General features: G+C 47.9%; 2 protein-coding genes across 2 annotated transcripts; one reads left to right on the forward strand and one right to left on the reverse strand.

Moving 5' to 3' along the window:
- The first annotated feature begins 250 nt into the window (after positions 1–250).
- LOC135817167 (probable rhodanese domain-containing dual specificity protein phosphatase) lies at positions 251–15,407 on the forward strand. Its single transcript, XM_065330292.1, has 13 exons — positions 251–581; positions 5,107–5,288; positions 6,758–6,817; positions 7,332–7,380; positions 7,552–7,779; positions 8,589–8,652; positions 8,909–8,940; positions 9,484–9,576; positions 10,255–10,377; positions 10,921–11,054; positions 11,532–11,592; positions 12,607–12,684; positions 14,461–15,407. The coding sequence occupies exons 2-13, from the start codon at positions 5,173–5,175 to the stop codon at positions 14,590–14,592; spliced, it is 1,170 nt and encodes a 389-aa protein (XP_065186364.1). The 5' UTR covers positions 251–581; positions 5,107–5,172; the 3' UTR covers positions 14,593–15,407.
- Positions 1,038–4,044, reverse strand: LOC135816529 (uncharacterized). The gene is made up of 2 exons (XM_065329725.1): positions 2,422–4,044; positions 1,038–1,679 (listed from the first exon to the last, which is right to left on the reverse strand). Exons 1-2 carry the CDS (start codon positions 4,042–4,044, stop codon positions 1,038–1,040), a joined length of 2,265 nt encoding a protein of 754 aa, XP_065185797.1.
- Positions 15,408–16,455: the final 1,048 nt, after the last annotated feature.

The raw sequence follows: 16,455 nt of genomic DNA on the forward strand, positions 1-16,455 counted from the left end.
TTTGAAAGATATTTTTTGCTGTAGATTCACTTTTTCTTGTCACGCGCCACCATGCATGCCATTGCATGGTACATGGTACCAAGAGTAGATAAACTCTTGATGGTACCAAGGCAACCAAAAAAGTGTGGAAAAACAAGCCGCGAAAAACAATACGTCATGATGCACAGTAGACTGACGTCATGATTGGTGACCAATGACTAAGCTTACCAATGAGTCGTGACATACGTCACCAGCAGAAAACTCAAAACTAAAAGACCTCAAAATATCGATGTCTTCTTCATTTTCTTGTTCAGACCGACGTCTTTGTTGTGTCGATTCGATCTGCTTCAAGTGTTTGCTACGTGATTGCTGTCTGTACATGTACCTCACGGCTAGACGCTGGTGGCCGTTGACAAGCTAGTCACACACAGTTGATATAACTTTTTTTATGCACAGAAATCGAGCTCGACAAAGATAGGCTTTAGTTTAGGAACTGATCTTTCCAGTGGTAGTATTATCCGGAGAACCAGTTCTCACCTTGACTACGATATTCCTCTGCTGGAGCTGGTGCTGTACTGTAGCTATTCAGGATCTAGAGCAAGGTCAGTTTCCTCATTTGCTCAGTATCACGCAGAGCAACATAGTTGCTAGTTTCATTACACCTACGAAGTCAAGTTTTGTCCACAGGCTTCTTGGCCCCTTCCCATCAGGCATCCGTGGGTACATAGGAACTAAAGCTAGAATTGTCCATCCAGTCCAATGTTTACAGCGTATGAAGGTGTGCGCACAAGTAGCAGAAAGCCGGTGTAATGTGCTTAGCAGCACCGCAACGGCATGGTAACGAACCTCTTCACCTGAAGTGTCGAGCAACGCGATGACTACTTATCTAGGACTGTGCACGTACGCATGCGCACGCACACATATACACATGTATATACACACACGCACGCGCGCGCGCGTAAACACACACACATACACACGCACGCGCGCGTGCGCGCGTAAACACACACACACACACACCTTGAACTTGCCCATTGCGTAGCAATCATAGCGCATTGTTATTTCTCCAGTCCATGACAGAATGACTGATGCCGTTTCAGGTCGCCACTTCGACTGAACATGCGGTCGCAGGCGCAACTGTAGCTAGCAGCAGAGGGTGCCTTGGGTGGTCGACGGGCAATGGTACGCCACTCCGGACGGTTCTGGGCTGCATCATACCATCCACGTGTTGGTACCGGTGGCTCAACCGACGCGAAGTCATCCACAACGACGTCTTTCCACCTCTTGCGTGGACCATGTGCTGGGTGTGGGGCAGGCAGTTCACCGAAGAGAACACACATTGGCAACCGGTGATCTTCCATCCGTGCCACGTGTCCAAGCCAGCGCAAACGCCGTTCCCGTATGATGAGACCAATGTCCTCAGGCACTCCTAGGGTCTTTGCGAGGGCCGAGGACGTTACTTGTGTCTCCCATTGCTTCCGTCGCGACACTCCGACTATAGCTCTGATACACTGATGGTGGAAGAGGTTGAGATGTCGTAGTTCCGGAGCCTTCGTTGTCCAGGTCTCCGCCCCGTACAGGAGGGTAGATAGCACCACGGCAACATGCACGCAATGACGACACTGCAGACTCAGTGACCGGTTCTCGAACACGGCTTGCTTCAAGGTACCAAAGGCTTTTGGTGCTTTTCCAGTGCGGGCCTGCATGTGGTGGGAAGACACACCATCGCGGTGTATGGCACTTGTCGAGAACGGTAGGGGAAGACAGACTCATCAGACTCATTCTCATACCACAGTTTCCTTTCTAAAGACTTCACCTTCCCATAATCAAAAACCTAGCCAACAACAACAAAAAACTCGCAAAAAACACTGGCCCGCCAAGGGCGCAGCCAGCCTGACGGAAATCATATGCATAATTATTATAAACGTAGCGCAGCGCAGTGCCGAAAATGCAGTCACCAGCCCGTGACATGCAGAACATTGGGGCTTGCGCGCGGGTGTGCAGCCGGGCTGTATCATGCAAGCGCGGATTATGCGGAATGCAATGATATAACTACAAGAAAACAAATCTCGGCAGCAACGAGTGCATTCAGAGAAGAAGAAATGAGTTCAGATTTAAGTATTTTGTGATGAGCAGCAGAGACAAACATGCAGGAGAGTATAATTATATGATGAGATGGAGGCGACATTGGGAATACTCGGATTCACAATGTACGCGTGCCATCAGCTGGGTAATCAGAGTCGTCGCTGGACATCGTAAGTCCCAACTCAAATGTATTTGGAATATGATAATAAAATGTTATGGCAAGTTGGACTGACTGTTAATTAATTACGATATGATCATGCAATGCGGGAGTCTATACTTGCAACCTCAAATTGATGTGAAGTAGTCTTCATGATGTGGTGACATTCATGACATTCCCGACAACGAAAGTTATCTTACCCACTCTGCGATACGCTCACGGGCCTTCTCTGCTGCTTTGCGATTTGCCCGCCTAGGCTGGAACATGGTTGGGGCAGCTTCGTCCGCTATTGCCTGTTCCATAGCCGTCGCCGGTGCCGGGCGGTGTTCCATATCACCAGCCTCCACTGCTCCGACATCATCCACAACGTGCAGCTCGAGCGGATAGAGCTTGCTGATCGGTCTCGACAACACTGCCTTCGATTTAGCCGTCTTCAGCTTGACAGCTCTGACTTGGCCATCGACTCCAGGGAAGATTTCTACCACTCCGCCGAGTCTCCAACTTCCACGTGGCTGGCCGGTCTCTTGGATTACGACCACTTCTCCGACTGTTGGTGTCCGAGAGATGCTACTCCGTGACTGTCGGTGTTGACTCATTGATGCTTCGCGCAGAGCAGGGAGGTATTCATCTTCCCACACCTTCCATGCTACATCCAGTTGTATCTGTTGCCGTTTCCACATCCTCGTGACCTTGGCTGCTGGTGTCTCCGGACCGTCCTCCTCGTCGCTGTCCGTCTGAAAACCGGTTGCCGTTCCTCCTCCACAGAGGAAATGTGACGGTGTCAGGGGTGAGAATGAGGACACATCGTCGTCGTCAACATATGTAAGCGGCCTCGTATTGATCATGCCTTCCACTTCGGCTGTCAGGGTTGCGAGCTGGTCTAGAGTCAGGAGGCACCTTCCAAGACTCTTCCTCAAGGCTCTCTTGACAATGCTCACCAGCCTCTCGTACACACCGCCCTTCCATGGCGCAAACTCTGTTGTGAAGCTCCATTCGATATTCTCCGTTGAGAGATACGACAGCAGGTCTGGGTTGGCAAGAATCAGCTTCAGATGATCGTCCAGGACAGAGCGTACCAACTTGAACTGGGGTGCGTTGTCACACACAATAGACTTTGGCTTGCCTCGTCTCGCCGCGAACCGTCTCATGCTGTTCAAGAAGGCTGCTGCAGATAGGCCAGAGACTATGTCCAGGTGTACAGCTCGTGTGGTTAGGCAGGTTACCAGGTTGATCCATACCTTGCCTTTCTCTGTGCCGGTGCGGATCAATAGCGGTCCGAGGTAGTCAAGACCAACGTACGTGAATGGAAGTGCTCTGGTAATCCGTTCCTTGGGCCATGGGGGCATGGACGGCAACTTGAACGGACGCCCTTCGTGTCTTCGGCAAACCGAGCACTGATCCAGGATACGGCGAACGATAGCACGGCCACGTATGATCCAGAACTCTTGCCTTGTCTGGGCCAGGGTGTGTCGAACACCTGCATGCAGAAGCCGTCCATGGACTTCGCTGATGACATGCTTCGTGAACGCGTGATACGTTGGTAGCAGCTTCGGTAGTTTCTGGTCAGTTGGTAGTTCAGCGTTGCTCAGTCTTCCGGCGCATCGCAGTATGCCGTTGTCGTCGATCACAACACCAAGGTTAGCAACTGAACTGTGCTTGGCATTGGTCTTGATAGCTTTGAAGATGTCAGGGAAGGCCTCGAGTTGTACCATTCGAGTCCACCAATCTCGCGCAGCCTGTATGTCTTGTGACACGATGTCGTAGCTGTTGCTGATCTGAGAGAGACGTGGTGAGTTGGGACGCAGTTTCTTCAGGAACTTCATGCACAGAGCAGTGATTCTCAGGACCTTCCTCAAACTGCTTGCTCTCGTAAGCACGCTGCCGAGACCAGATGGAATGGTGTGTGGACTAGGTTGGTCAGTAGCACGATCGCTGCCACCAGTCACCAGGCTTGCGGTATGAAGCGTTGGTGCTTGCTCCTCCTTGCTGGCTAGGTTTTTGATTATGGGAAGGTGAAGTCTTTAGAAAGGAAACTGTGGTATGAGAATGAGTCTGATGAGTCTGTCTTCCCCTACCGTTCTCGACATGGTGCTGTGACCAGGATCACTGCCAAGATACGAAAACGATTCCACAGAATCAATGGCACCACCATCCAATGCCATTGGCGCATTTGCCAGAGTGTTTACCTTCGCCTTTGGTTTTGGCCACGCAGACAGTCAAACCCCATTGAGAAGCACACGAGGTAAACTTGGTCGTGGACGACTCGAAGTCTCGCTGAGTGGTGGAGAAGACTGCAGCATCGTCGGCAAAAAGTGCGCACAAACACCCACGCACACACACCTACCTTTTCATGCTGTGAATCTCTCTCTCTCTCTCTCTCTCTCTCTCTCTCTCTCTCTCTCTCTCTCTCTCTCTCTCTCTCTCTCTCTCTCTCTCTCTCTCTCTCTCTCTCTCTCTCTCTCTCTCTCTCTCTCTCTCTCTCCTCTCACCACTGCCAGAAGTTCACATGCAGCGCCTAGTCGATCGGTGGCGATATCTTGCTTGTCAGGCCCGTGCGCCAGTTTGCGCATGAGGCGTAGTCAATGACGCAGCGATGGCTTTCTGGATTAAGACTCGATGTTTATTCCCTTTGGACTCCCCTGGCAATCTTGTTGAGAAAAGACAGTACGGGTTTGCCTGGTAGGGCAGAGCATTGCTTGCAGCTAGATAGAGCATGTGATATTTGGCGTGTGTTGATTGCTAGTACTTCGTATTACCGTCTATGCCTGTATATGGAGGTGTTTATGTGCAGTCTTCAAATTATTTTCCAAATTATTCGACACTTGTGCTGCTTTTTTCTCATTCTACTGTGAATCTTTTATATGATTGTCTTGCACTGCTCACAGGGGAGTACTGTGGTGTTGGTGGCCCATGGTGCACAGTGACTGCTAGTGCTTTCTTACTACTTTGCAATGGCAAGCGGTGGTGGTGCAGGCGCTGTGCCGATGCGCCAGGTGCATGCTGGCAGCTCGGGTGCCATCCCTGCGCCTGCCATCGTCTGGATATCGAACACAGATCTTTTCAACAAGTGAGCGCGATACCCGTAGCAACACTGCAGTGTCATTAAGTACCTGTGCTATGCTCTGGGTCTTCGTTATTTACGTTTGGACCCTGATGATGGGCCAGGCCCGAAAAATTGGTGGAATATATAAATTGATTTGATTCGCTGTGAAGAGACCGTTCTTGGAGTGTTGGAGTGAAGTTTCATACATGATGTAGTGTCATTGTTCGTCTAGACTCTTATCCCTTTATAGTACATTAGCAAGAGTCCATAACCCAAGAGTATGCAACTGTGATTATGGGTGCATGCGTGGCGCGCTGCCTTCATTACGTAACTTGCCTTCATCACGCTCTGAAAGCATGCATTCAAACTCTCAATTTCTCGCACGAGCCCATCCGTTTTTGCTCGATTCGTTCCAGTACCTACACAATCTCTGAATTCTGGCGCGTGAACTCCAGTTCCGTACGAAAGTTCATTTCAAACTAGAGGGAAAGTGCGGTGTTTGATTTTCCGCAGTGCGCGGACTGCAGCTGAATGATGTAATGAAGTCAGCGCGCCGCGCGGTTGGCCCATAGAAAAGAGATCACAGTTGCATACTCTTGGATTATGGACTCTTGACATTAGCTATAACACGGGTGGCGCTGTATGTGTAGTGCACTGCACCTGTCACTCTGAGTACTTCCTTATGCCACCGATTTCAGTGTACATTCCGTCTGCATGCGGGCATTTCGCTGTCAGCCTGTTACCCATCTAGCTTAAAGCTACAGTGCTGTTCAATGAAATCCAGTCAAGTCACTCAAGTACGCGCCCGGCGATGCGCGGCCCTAGACCTGCCAACACTGGGCTGCGGAATGATGCAAGGCGCAAACTTGGGTGACACGACTGGATTTCATGAGCAGGACTGTAGTTACAGTCAAGCTCCTGAATAATGACCTCAGGTACAACAACGGCTCGTGAATAACGACACAATCTTCAGATCTAGTTGCCATTTGACGGCATGCTTTCAACGTCACGAATAACGACAACTTGCAAATATCGACCCTTTTCTGATGAATGATCCAGGGTCGGTATTCGCAAGGTTGACTGTGGTAGTGGGTGCTATGCAATCACAATTACTCTGGGGTAGTGGGCCACCATGAGACTGCTTTCAACATAGCAGATGCTGCACTCCACAGACACACGCACACACGCGCACACACCCACACACACGCGCGCGCGCACGCACACACACACGCACACACACACAGCAGCATGACGATGAAGTTTAAAAACTCTGGGAAAGAGCCAGGGCAGTGCTATTGAAGAGCTATTGTCACCAGGGCTGCTATCAGAAGGAATGTCTTAATTTCCTTCCCTACTCCTTGCCAATCCCCCCCCCCCCCCTCCCCTCTCTCTCTCTCCACGCACACCACTTTATTCCTTGATGATGTGTTGCTGTGTTACAGTTTAATAGTTTTGTGTTGGTGTATGCGTGTGTGTTGTGTTGTGCTTTACAGGCTACAGTTTGGCAGCAATATGATGCTAGTAGATCTTCAGAAGAGGGAGTGCTTTGACAAGTGAGTGGGCCACAGTGTGTGTGTGTGTGTGTGTGTGTGTGTGTGTGTGTGTGTGTGTGTGTGTGTGTGTGTGTGTGTGTGTGTGTGTGTGTGTGTTGTGCATACCGCTGAGCACGGCTGTTGGCGCACATCAACGCTTTCTTGATCATTTGCCGGACTCACTAACTAGTTTACTTGCTGTGTCTTCACACACTGCACTACTGGAACAATGTAGTTTGTGAATTAGCGCACCCCGGTGTTGTCAGATGAACAGTGGAATGTGTGTTTGACACTGTTTGTGCATGTGTGTTTGTGCATGTGCATGTTTGTTTGTGTGTGTGTGTGTGTTTGTGCATGTGTGTCTGTGTGTGTCTGTGTGTGTCTGTGTGTGTCTGTGTTTGTGCATGTGTGTGTGTGTGTCTGTGTGTGTGTGTTTGTGCATGTGTGTCTGTGTGTGTTTGTGCATGTGTGTCTGTGTGTGTTTGTGCATGTGTGTCTGTGTGTGTTTGTGTATGTGCATCACCATACTCTACAGATATCATGTGCGCAGTGCGCTCAACATTGATTGGAACAGGGCGTTACAGGTCAGTTTTGTGTGTATGTGTGGGGGGGTTGTCACTGTATCTTTGTGTCGGCGCAGCTCCCATTAGCACCCAACTTCCTTCTGGCCTCAGAATAAGTAGAGCGAAGGTTGCAATGATCACCACATTCACTGCAGTTGTGTTTTGTGCTCAAATACTCATCATTTCCTCCAGTTTGCTGAGGAGAATGAGGACTTCAGCAGCCCGACAGCGATACTGAATCATGTGTCTGACATCCACGACCGGCGATTCCGCTTACGGCCGTATTGCGAAGTGATTGTGTATGCTGGTGGGGATAACTCACTGCCTCGTGCCGATCGTGCTAGTGATGATGCTGCACCTGCTGTTGCTGCCGCTGCTGCCGCTTGTGCCGTAACGGGTACGAGTGATGATGACGATGATGTAAGTATACTTTGCAGGGGCTTGGCAGGGTACTGTGTGCGCTTTATCATTCATTCGTTTCCTCTTTTTTTGCCTGTCATGCACTTGCACGTACGTGCTCCCGCGTGTGGAGGTACACACATGCACACATACACACACACACACACACAAATGCGCGTGCACACACACACACATACTCTAAGTCTCTAAATCTCTGTGTTTCTACGAACGCCTCTTACGGGCGATTTCCATATGCTGTTCCGCCACGTTCCTGTAGCATTTCAGTATGGGCATGGTCTGAAGTGAGCACAAGCTAGATCAAACCTGGTACTGAAAAGCAGCCGAGAATCCGATACGACACTCTGCGAATATTCCAGAACATGTTCTCTACCTTTTCCCTGATTTGATTTGGCTGTACATGTACTGGCAACATGTATTATTGACACTTCATTCATAGAAAAAAGACCTTTGAAGACTTGCAAGTGACAGCCACTGGGAGAATATGGTGACGTTTCATTACTGAACATTTGTTTTGTCAGGTCTTGGGTCATAGTCACCTCCACCCTGCCATTCTGCCGCTGCCAGCTCATGTTCTGTCTGTCTGTGTGCGAATATTTGTGTGTGTGTGTGTGTGTGTGTGTGTGTGTGTGTATGTGTGTACATGTGTGTGTGTGTGTGTGTGTGCATGTGTGTGTGCATGTGTGTGTGTGTGTGCATGTGTGTGTATGTGTATGTGTGTGTATCTACACATACACGTATTGTGTGTGCACGTGTCCACTGTCACCCCGCCACACCGCACCGCACTGTCCTGATCACCGTCATGTCGCTAGGACGGTGCAGTCATGTCAAGTCGTGAGCTAGTCGTCTCATTTGCCGAGTGTCTGCTTTCTGAGAGTAAGGTGGAGTCTTCTTTCTTTAGCACACGTAGTTCGCAGACTCTCTAAACTTCTACTAGTTCTAGAGTTTAGTATGTACTTGTCTCGTGAGTTTTTGTCACTTGATCACTAATGCCCCCCTCCCTCACCGTATTTTTCTTACTCAATCTTCGAACAGCTAGCTGTTTCGACCTTATTAGGTCTCATCAGTGGCACACAAACGTCTTTTCTTGTGTGAATTTGTGTCTGTGTCTTCTTCAACGTCTTTCATACAGAGAAAATCACCAAGGACATCCTGCTTGTTGAGGTAGGAGTGCTATGGATATACACTCCTCTGTTATTCTCTCCCCTTCTTGGCATTCTCTCTCTCTCTCTCTCTCTCTCTCTCCTCTCTCTCTCTCTCTCTCTCTCTCTCTCTCTCTCTCTCTCTCTCTCTCTCTCTCTCTCTCTCTCTCTCTCTCTATCTATCTATCTATCTATCTATCTATCTCTATCTCTCTCTCCCTTTCTCTCTCTCTCTCTATCTATCTATCTATCTATCTATCTCTATCTCTCTCTCCCTCTCCCTCGACCAGTCTTTTTTTTAAATCTCATCTATCCCCTGGAAGCAATGGGAGGAGTGAAAAGTGACTGAGAGGATGTGAGAGGGAACGTTACTCAACTTGTGACTTACTTGTGTATTTCATTGCTGCGACATGCATGTGTCCCATGCCATTGCATCACATTGCACAACATACAGTGTATTGTCCGGCCACCGTCACAGTAGTACTGTTCTGCTGTGTGTGTGTGTGTGTGTGTGTGCGTGCGTGCGTGCGTGCGTGTGTTTTCTGCGGGTGTTTCCCCATAACAGGGTGGTATAGAATTGATCATGGACACTCGGCCATACTTAGTGAAAGGCACCGACTCATTCGCTGACGTTCAGTTCCCGAATGAAATTGTAGAGGTAATACAGTCATGTAGTCCTGTATTCTGCTTCATAATACTAATGTATTGTATTGCTTTTGTTCCCTGTGGTATTTTGTTTTAGAGTCTGTGAATGTGTGGGTGTTTGGACATTTGAGTCTCTGGGTGTGTAGGTCTTTGGGTCCGTGGGTCTGCGGGTTTGTGGGTCTGCGGGTCCATGGGTCTGCGGGTCTTTGCTACTCTTTGGTTTATTTTCCAATCTCAAAATGGAGTGGAAAGCACTGGCATGACTTGATTAAGCGACGAGGGGATATTTCATAAGTGATAAATTCAATATATTATTCATGGTATGTCGATCCATCTGGTCCTATTGACTGTTTCCTTTACTCAAAGCTGACTATGGCTATGAGATTTGCTGCGGTTGCAACCGTCCGAGTTACCTGGTATTTTTAACCAATCATCCGACACAGCACTGTCGGTAGTGGGGGTAGGTGACTAGGATCTCAAAAAAGATGTGATGTGCAGAAATTTTCAATAAAAGGTACATGTAAGATGCGAACTTAGCGCCATTCGGGTTGATACGGTTACTTCAAATGATGATATGTATAATGTATATGTCTTGATGTACGTGTACATGTATTTCACTGGGCTGTAGCCTGTAACCTCATGTTATCTCCCACACGCTATGATGTATCTGCCATGCTCTGTGCCCATACAGGACTTCATGTATTTAGGGAGTTTCAATGCAGCGGCGAATCGCCAGTGTATCGACTTGCTGGGAATCACTCACGTTCTGAATGCTACCAACGCATGTGAGTCCGTGTTCCAGGGTGAACTTAAGGTGAGCAGGACTTGACGTGTGTTGTTTCAGTGGTATCAATGACAGGCTGCGTATGTGCATATGTGTGTGCGTGTCTGTGTCTATATGACTCTCGGTGTGTGTCATGATACATGGTGTGTGTGTGTGTGTGTGTGTGTGTGTGTGTGTGTGTGTGTGTGTGTGTGTGTGTGTGTGTGTGTGTGTGTGTGTGTGTGTGTGTGTGTGTGTGTGTGTGTGTGTGTGTGTGTGTGTGTGTGTGTGTGTGTGTGTGTGTGTGTGTGTGTGTGTGTGTGTGTGTGTGTGAGGGATATGAGGGAATTGAGGTCCGAGTAAGAAGAAGAGATGCATTGTGATAAACTGTATCTCAGTATGGTTGACTAGATATTAATTTTGTAGTTATCTTGACGGTGGATGTTCATTGGTGCATAATATTATGGATGTGTGTGTGTGTGTGTGTGCGTGCGTGCGTGTGTGTGTGTGTGTGTGTGTGTGTGTGTGCATGCGTGTGTGTGCATGCATGTGTGTGTATGTGTCTCTGGTGCATTCTCCCATCCCTGTTCACAGTACCTACAGTGTGAAGTTGAAGATGACTTGCTATCGGACATTGAACAGTATTTTGAACCAGCGTTGGCATTCATTGAAGAGGCTATGTCCAATGATGGAAGCCGCATTCTTATTCACTGCAAAATGGGAATGAGGTAGGTGTTGGCTCATGAGTCATAATCGCTTACCCATAAAACATGTGAAAGCTCGATGATTCCCAGTAAAAGCATTCCCCAGCTCTATCATTCCCCAGCCCTATCATTCCCCAGCCCTATCATTCCCCAACCCTATCATTCCCCAGCCCTATCATTCCCCAGCCCTATCATTCTCCAGCCCTATCACTCCCCAGCCGTATCATTCCCCAGCGTATCATTCCCCAGCCCTATCACTCCCCAGCCCTATCATTCCCCAACCCTACCATTGCCCCTGCGTTTCATGGTTCATCGAAGGTGCCATTTGGTTTTATATTGTCCTTGCTATGCGGGCCTTACCCCTTGCAGCTGGGGAATGTCTGATGCAGCACTCTAGCCAATGCAGCCCTGTACGCCTACCTAAAGCTACACTCTATTGAGCTCACCTCACATTGCTTGACCTCACCATCATAATCCTGCCTTCTTCTCCTTGTTTTGCAGCCGTTCTGCAGCGTTTGTCATTCTCTTCCTGATGAAGTCACGGCGCATGTCACTACGCAAGGTAGGCCACGACACAGACGTGCAGTCGCTACACCCCGTGCCAAGTGAAATCCAGCCTGCTGAGTCGCATTCACTGCATGGGCCCCATGCTCCCAGTGCTAGGGCTGTGCATCATCCGCAGTCCCCATGTCCATGGGGTTGGATTTCATTCACCACAGCTGCATACATGTACATGTTACATACAGTAGAAAGCACTTACCGTGTTTCCCTGGTTATAAGTCACACCATCACTTTCAGCTCTCAGCCGTATATTGTGTTCAATATGCATGTATTCACACAAGAAGGAAGTCACACTCAATTGCAAGTCGCATCCCCATCTTTGCCCTTGAAATTTAGTGTAAAAAGTTGCGACTTACTTCAAGAAAGTACATTCGGGGAAATACGGTACCCGGCACTGTACCTCAAAAGACCAATCATCCTGGCTGAAACACTGAATGCGTCAACATACTATTGAAGTACATGGTACTACATGTACAGTAGAACTATGATGAGACATACCCGCATAGGGGACAGGAAAGTGTACTTAGTGGCCCAGATACTTCTTACCCCAACCTACTTCAGTATGGATCAATACACACATGCTCCGCACAATGTCCGTACCAAGCAAGAGTGTGTGTCTTATCAGAGTACCGTAAAGTCGTGTATAAAAGCTGCGGCTTATATGACCTTTTTGGGGAAATTTTGCAGGCTGCTATACAAGACAGGTATTTCTATGTATGTGAGCACTAAAGCCAGGCTTATGCACCGACAGTGTATCTTGAAAATCAGGATTCTATTCGAAACAGGCTTCTATATGAGACAGGCTTTAATACAAAACTCTACGGTGCGTACACGTAGTATTTGAGTTCCGCTGTATTTTGAAATACAGTGACTACCGTACCGTAATGCGACACTCCTGTTCTGACGCAGCAAAGCATATTCCCCCGTCCGTGTTTCTATCAGCTCGTTGCAACATCATCAGTACGCCCTGTGTGTATGTGTTTGTGTGCGTGCGTGCACTTTGTGTGTATGCTAGGCGTACAATTTCGTAAAGACCATTAGGCCATTTGTCAATCCCAACCCGTCATTCCTGAAGCAGCTAGCCGTATATGAGGTAAGTGCATCATGATCACTTGATACAGCAGCACAAGAACATTCCACCTTTATTAGTAGCAAAGAAAGGTAATTCCATTATGGTCGAGTGCAACTTACACAGCGAGACAGACATTTTTTTAATAAAGCGGCGAGGCGACAACGATTGTTTTAAGAATAGCGATCAGCAAGATCAGCTGAAGCGACGGGGGCATGGTTAGAGAGGGGGGGGGGGGCGTACATCTAACTAGTTACATGTGTGTGGGCTTGTCAGTTGTCACAGATGCTACTTCGAATTAGTGTCTCCTCTTTGTTCTATTTCTAGGCATACCGGTAGGTGTATGTGTATGTTCTCTTCAGCTTGGCAGCCTTGAATTCACACGCATATACCCCGTGTATCGTTTTACACGTATGCATTCATGGTGTGGAACAGCAGAGTGGAAAGGCGCTGACGCCTGTTGGGAATTCCCTAGTAAAAGAAGAATAGTTTAACTCGGATGGTGAGCCAAGTAAATTATGGTGAAAAAAGGAGGACGAAATGTTACGAGTTATGACTAACTGTCCACCAACTTTGGAGCTAGGTGTCAGGTCGCCGAATGTCTCAGTACTCCTTTGTCAGTTTGTGCCATTTTGTCGCACTCGCTGACTGTATAAGATCTGGTTACGTTGGTGGACAGTTAGGGTGCATTCTTATATTCTCTAGCTTCTAGGAGAAGAAGAAAAGAGAAGTCGAAGAAACTGGGATAATTCAGGAACGGGTCTCGAAGAATTCGGAGATATTTTGCCCATGTCAAGCAAAATGAAGCGCCAAAGGGGCCGCGGTCTTGAGTGCCACAAATATAGTATGCGCTGTGCGTATGCGAAAAGGGAAATGCGTACACTCATGATTAACACGTAGCTTTTAGCCTACAGTGCATTTCAAAACTATAGACGCGTAGTAATTTGAAATATTTCAAATTTGGCTGGACCTTTTTGAGAATAGTTTTCGGAATATTGCTCAGGATCGCTCTACAATTACTCTCATATAGTTTCTAAAGGATTGGATAACAGACGCCCAATTTGGAAAAATTTATGCACAAAGTGATCACAGATTTTATGTGGTATAGATGCTGGCATAACGGTTTTTGCCTAGGTACGCGTCTATAGTTTTGAAATGGACTGTAGTTCGCATGCGCTGATCCCAAACCGCGGGAATCTCCAAGTTTCAACCACCTCTGAAGCTTGGAGAGCTTGCAGAGCTTTGGAGAGCCTCCTAAAATTCGGAGAGGATATAAGAACAGCTCTCGAACTTTTCGGAGAGTCTCCAACTTTTCCGAGAGGATTTAAGAACGCACCCTTAGTCATAACTCGTAACATTTTGTCCTCCTTTTTTTCACCAAAAGAAGAATATATAATAATAATAACATGTCATCATGTTTTTTTGAATAGTAATCTGGGTTATGCCGCCTGATGAGTGTTTTCAGACACGGGGAACTCCAAGTAACGGCAAGAGAGAACCTGATTGCACTGTTGCTGTTTGTGAATTGTGTTTCTGGCTCTGTCCACTGGACATAGAGCACTCTACACAGCCTGAGGATCTTAGACAACGGTCTTAGCCTGAGGATCTTAGACAACGGTCTATCATAATATTAGATGGTTGCCTTAGCCTAGCTGATCCCAGTATGTTCATCTCAGCTTGTCTTGTGCTGTCTTGTGCTGTCTTGTGCTGTCTTGTGCTGTCTTGTGCTGTCTTTTGCTGTCTTGTGCTGTCTTGTGCTGTCTTGTGCTGTCTTGTGCTGTTGTCTTGTGCTCCATACAGACACAGTTATTTGGCTCAAGTACAATTCGCTTCCCGGACGAGCCGCTCACCCTGGGCACGCTGTTTGAGTGGCTGCAGGACGATGGCAAGACCTGGGTAAAGCGTGTTGTGGTCAGCAAGGCGTCAGGATGATCTGTGATTGCCCCAGATCTACCCTAGTACCCTAGCGCATTGTGATTTCTTCACTCTGCCCTGTCTTACTCATTGTCCTGAGGACTTTTATGACTTTCCCTTACCCGGACCGGAGTGTTGAGTGAGTTGTATTCCGCCGCTCCTTTCGGTGTGTGCGTGTGTGTGTGTGTATGTGTGTGTGTATGTGTGTGTGCGTGCGAGTGTGTACACATGTGCGGGCACGTGTAGTAATTTAGTATCAAGTAGTACAGGTTCAATTTACACTTGTCCACTAGTCGTCTAGACCACACTCAATTTGCTTCTCTCTCTCTCAACCATACAGAGTATACATTTGACCCATTACACCTACTGTTCCTTTTCTAACTGCATTATCGAAGACTTACTCCATCCGCCTTTTATAGACCGAATATGTTACTCGTACCGTCGACCTCTGCTCCGGTTCCCGCCAATCCCCGACCTTGCTTTTCTCTCCGCTACTTTCTCATCTTGCCTGTGAGCACTGCGTGTCTTGTCTCCGTGCTCTAGCCACAGGTTCATGCCGTGCTGGCTGTCTCATACAGTTTCTAGTGCCGTGGTTGGCTATAAAACCCCTGCAATCGCCACGCAAAGTGCTCATTGACTACCCCAGCCATGTATTGCTTGGAAAAAATAGATAAATAAATAGTGATGCCGGCGCTGCTTCGTTGTTTGGTTATCTAGATTAGATATTTGGATTCTGTCTTCTGATTTCCACCATGAATTGCTGTCCGAATTGCCACAGCTATACTAGTGCAATGTACATACTAGTGGTACGTTTTTGATCTATGATCCACTGACAGGCGCTACTTGTACTTGAAGGCGTTTGGTGCATGGAGTGAGTGGCTGTGCCAGTGAATTTACATGTGTGTGTGTGTGTGTGTGTGTGTGTGTGTGTGTGTGTGTGTGTGTGTGTTTGCGCTCGCGTGTGCGTGCGTCACTGTGTGTGTGTGTGTGTGTGTGTGCTCGTGCACACGTGTGTGCTCGCGCACACGTGTGTGTGTGTACATGTATCCACGTGTACACATGGAGGTGTATGTTTATGTGCCCATGCGCGCGTGTGTTTTTGTGTACACTGTCTGTGCACACATTCTCGTTTGTATGGAGTGTGTGGCCATGCAGGCCAGACTTGCACGGAGTTGCCTTGTGTGTCTGCAATGCCCTGTGTGTCTGCAATGCCCTGTGCACTTCTACCAACTCTCCACTCCATGATATCACTGGAAAGACTGTAACACATTTGCTGTCACAGCCTGTACAACGCTGCCCAAGAACACTGGCTTGAGCTGCTCTTGCACAGCCTCCGGCCAGGTGTCCTTGGTGTAGCAGTCGAAAACCTAAACCCCCTTATATGTTGAACCAGGCATTTGTCAGAACAGTGCAGCTTGAACCAGGGAGTGCCAAAGTTAAGAACAAAGTGTACTTTTTTTATGCTAATGCATGTAGACTCTACCAGTACCCGGTACATGCATTTCTATGTATATCCCTGCCCCTGGTCTGAACCAGTACCAGGATACTAGTACCGGTACCACCCTGCATTCTCCTGGTACAGTCAACTTCGCTAATAACAACTCCGGATATAACGACAATTCGCGAATAACGACATAATTTTCATGCCCTGAGCAAAGTCCCATCCAACTGTGCACGTGACACATATAATGGGACTTCGGGTATAACGACACTTCGCGAATAAGGACACTTGTCTGATGCCCCGCCGAGTGTCGTTATAAGCGAAGTTGACTGTATACAACAATTTTACAATAATGTGCATCATCAAGAGTACTCTTGACATCATTACATGATTCATGTGGACGTGGATTGTGCATTGCATTGTGCAATCAACCAACTGTG

This window comes from Sycon ciliatum, chromosome 5, assembly GCF_964019385.1.
Source record: "Sycon ciliatum chromosome 5, ocSycCili1.1, whole genome shotgun sequence".
Classification (NCBI taxonomy): Eukaryota; Metazoa; Porifera; class Calcarea; order Leucosolenida; family Sycettidae; genus Sycon; species Sycon ciliatum.

Bases quoted from the DNA above. Each gene is read 5' to 3' on its own strand.
- LOC135817167 (XM_065330292.1), top strand. From the start codon at position 5,173: ATGGCAAGCGGTGGTGGTGCAGGCGCTGTGCCGATGCGCCAGGTGCAT. The intron at 8,653-8,908 runs GTAAGGTGGAGT...TCTTTCATACAG, and splicing joins CGAGTGTCTGCTTTCTGAGA to AGAAAATCACCAAGGACATC. The intron at 8,941-9,483 runs GTAGGAGTGCTA...TCCCCATAACAG, and splicing joins AGGACATCCTGCTTGTTGAG to GGTGGTATAGAATTGATCAT.
- LOC135816529 (XM_065329725.1), bottom strand. From the start codon at position 4,044: ATGAAGTTCCTGAAGAAACTGCGTCCCAACTCACCACGTCTCTCTCAG. The intron at 1,680-2,421 runs GTAAGATAACTT...CACCACATGCAG, and splicing joins GTGAGCGTATCGCAGAGTGG to GCCCGCACTGGAAAAGCACC.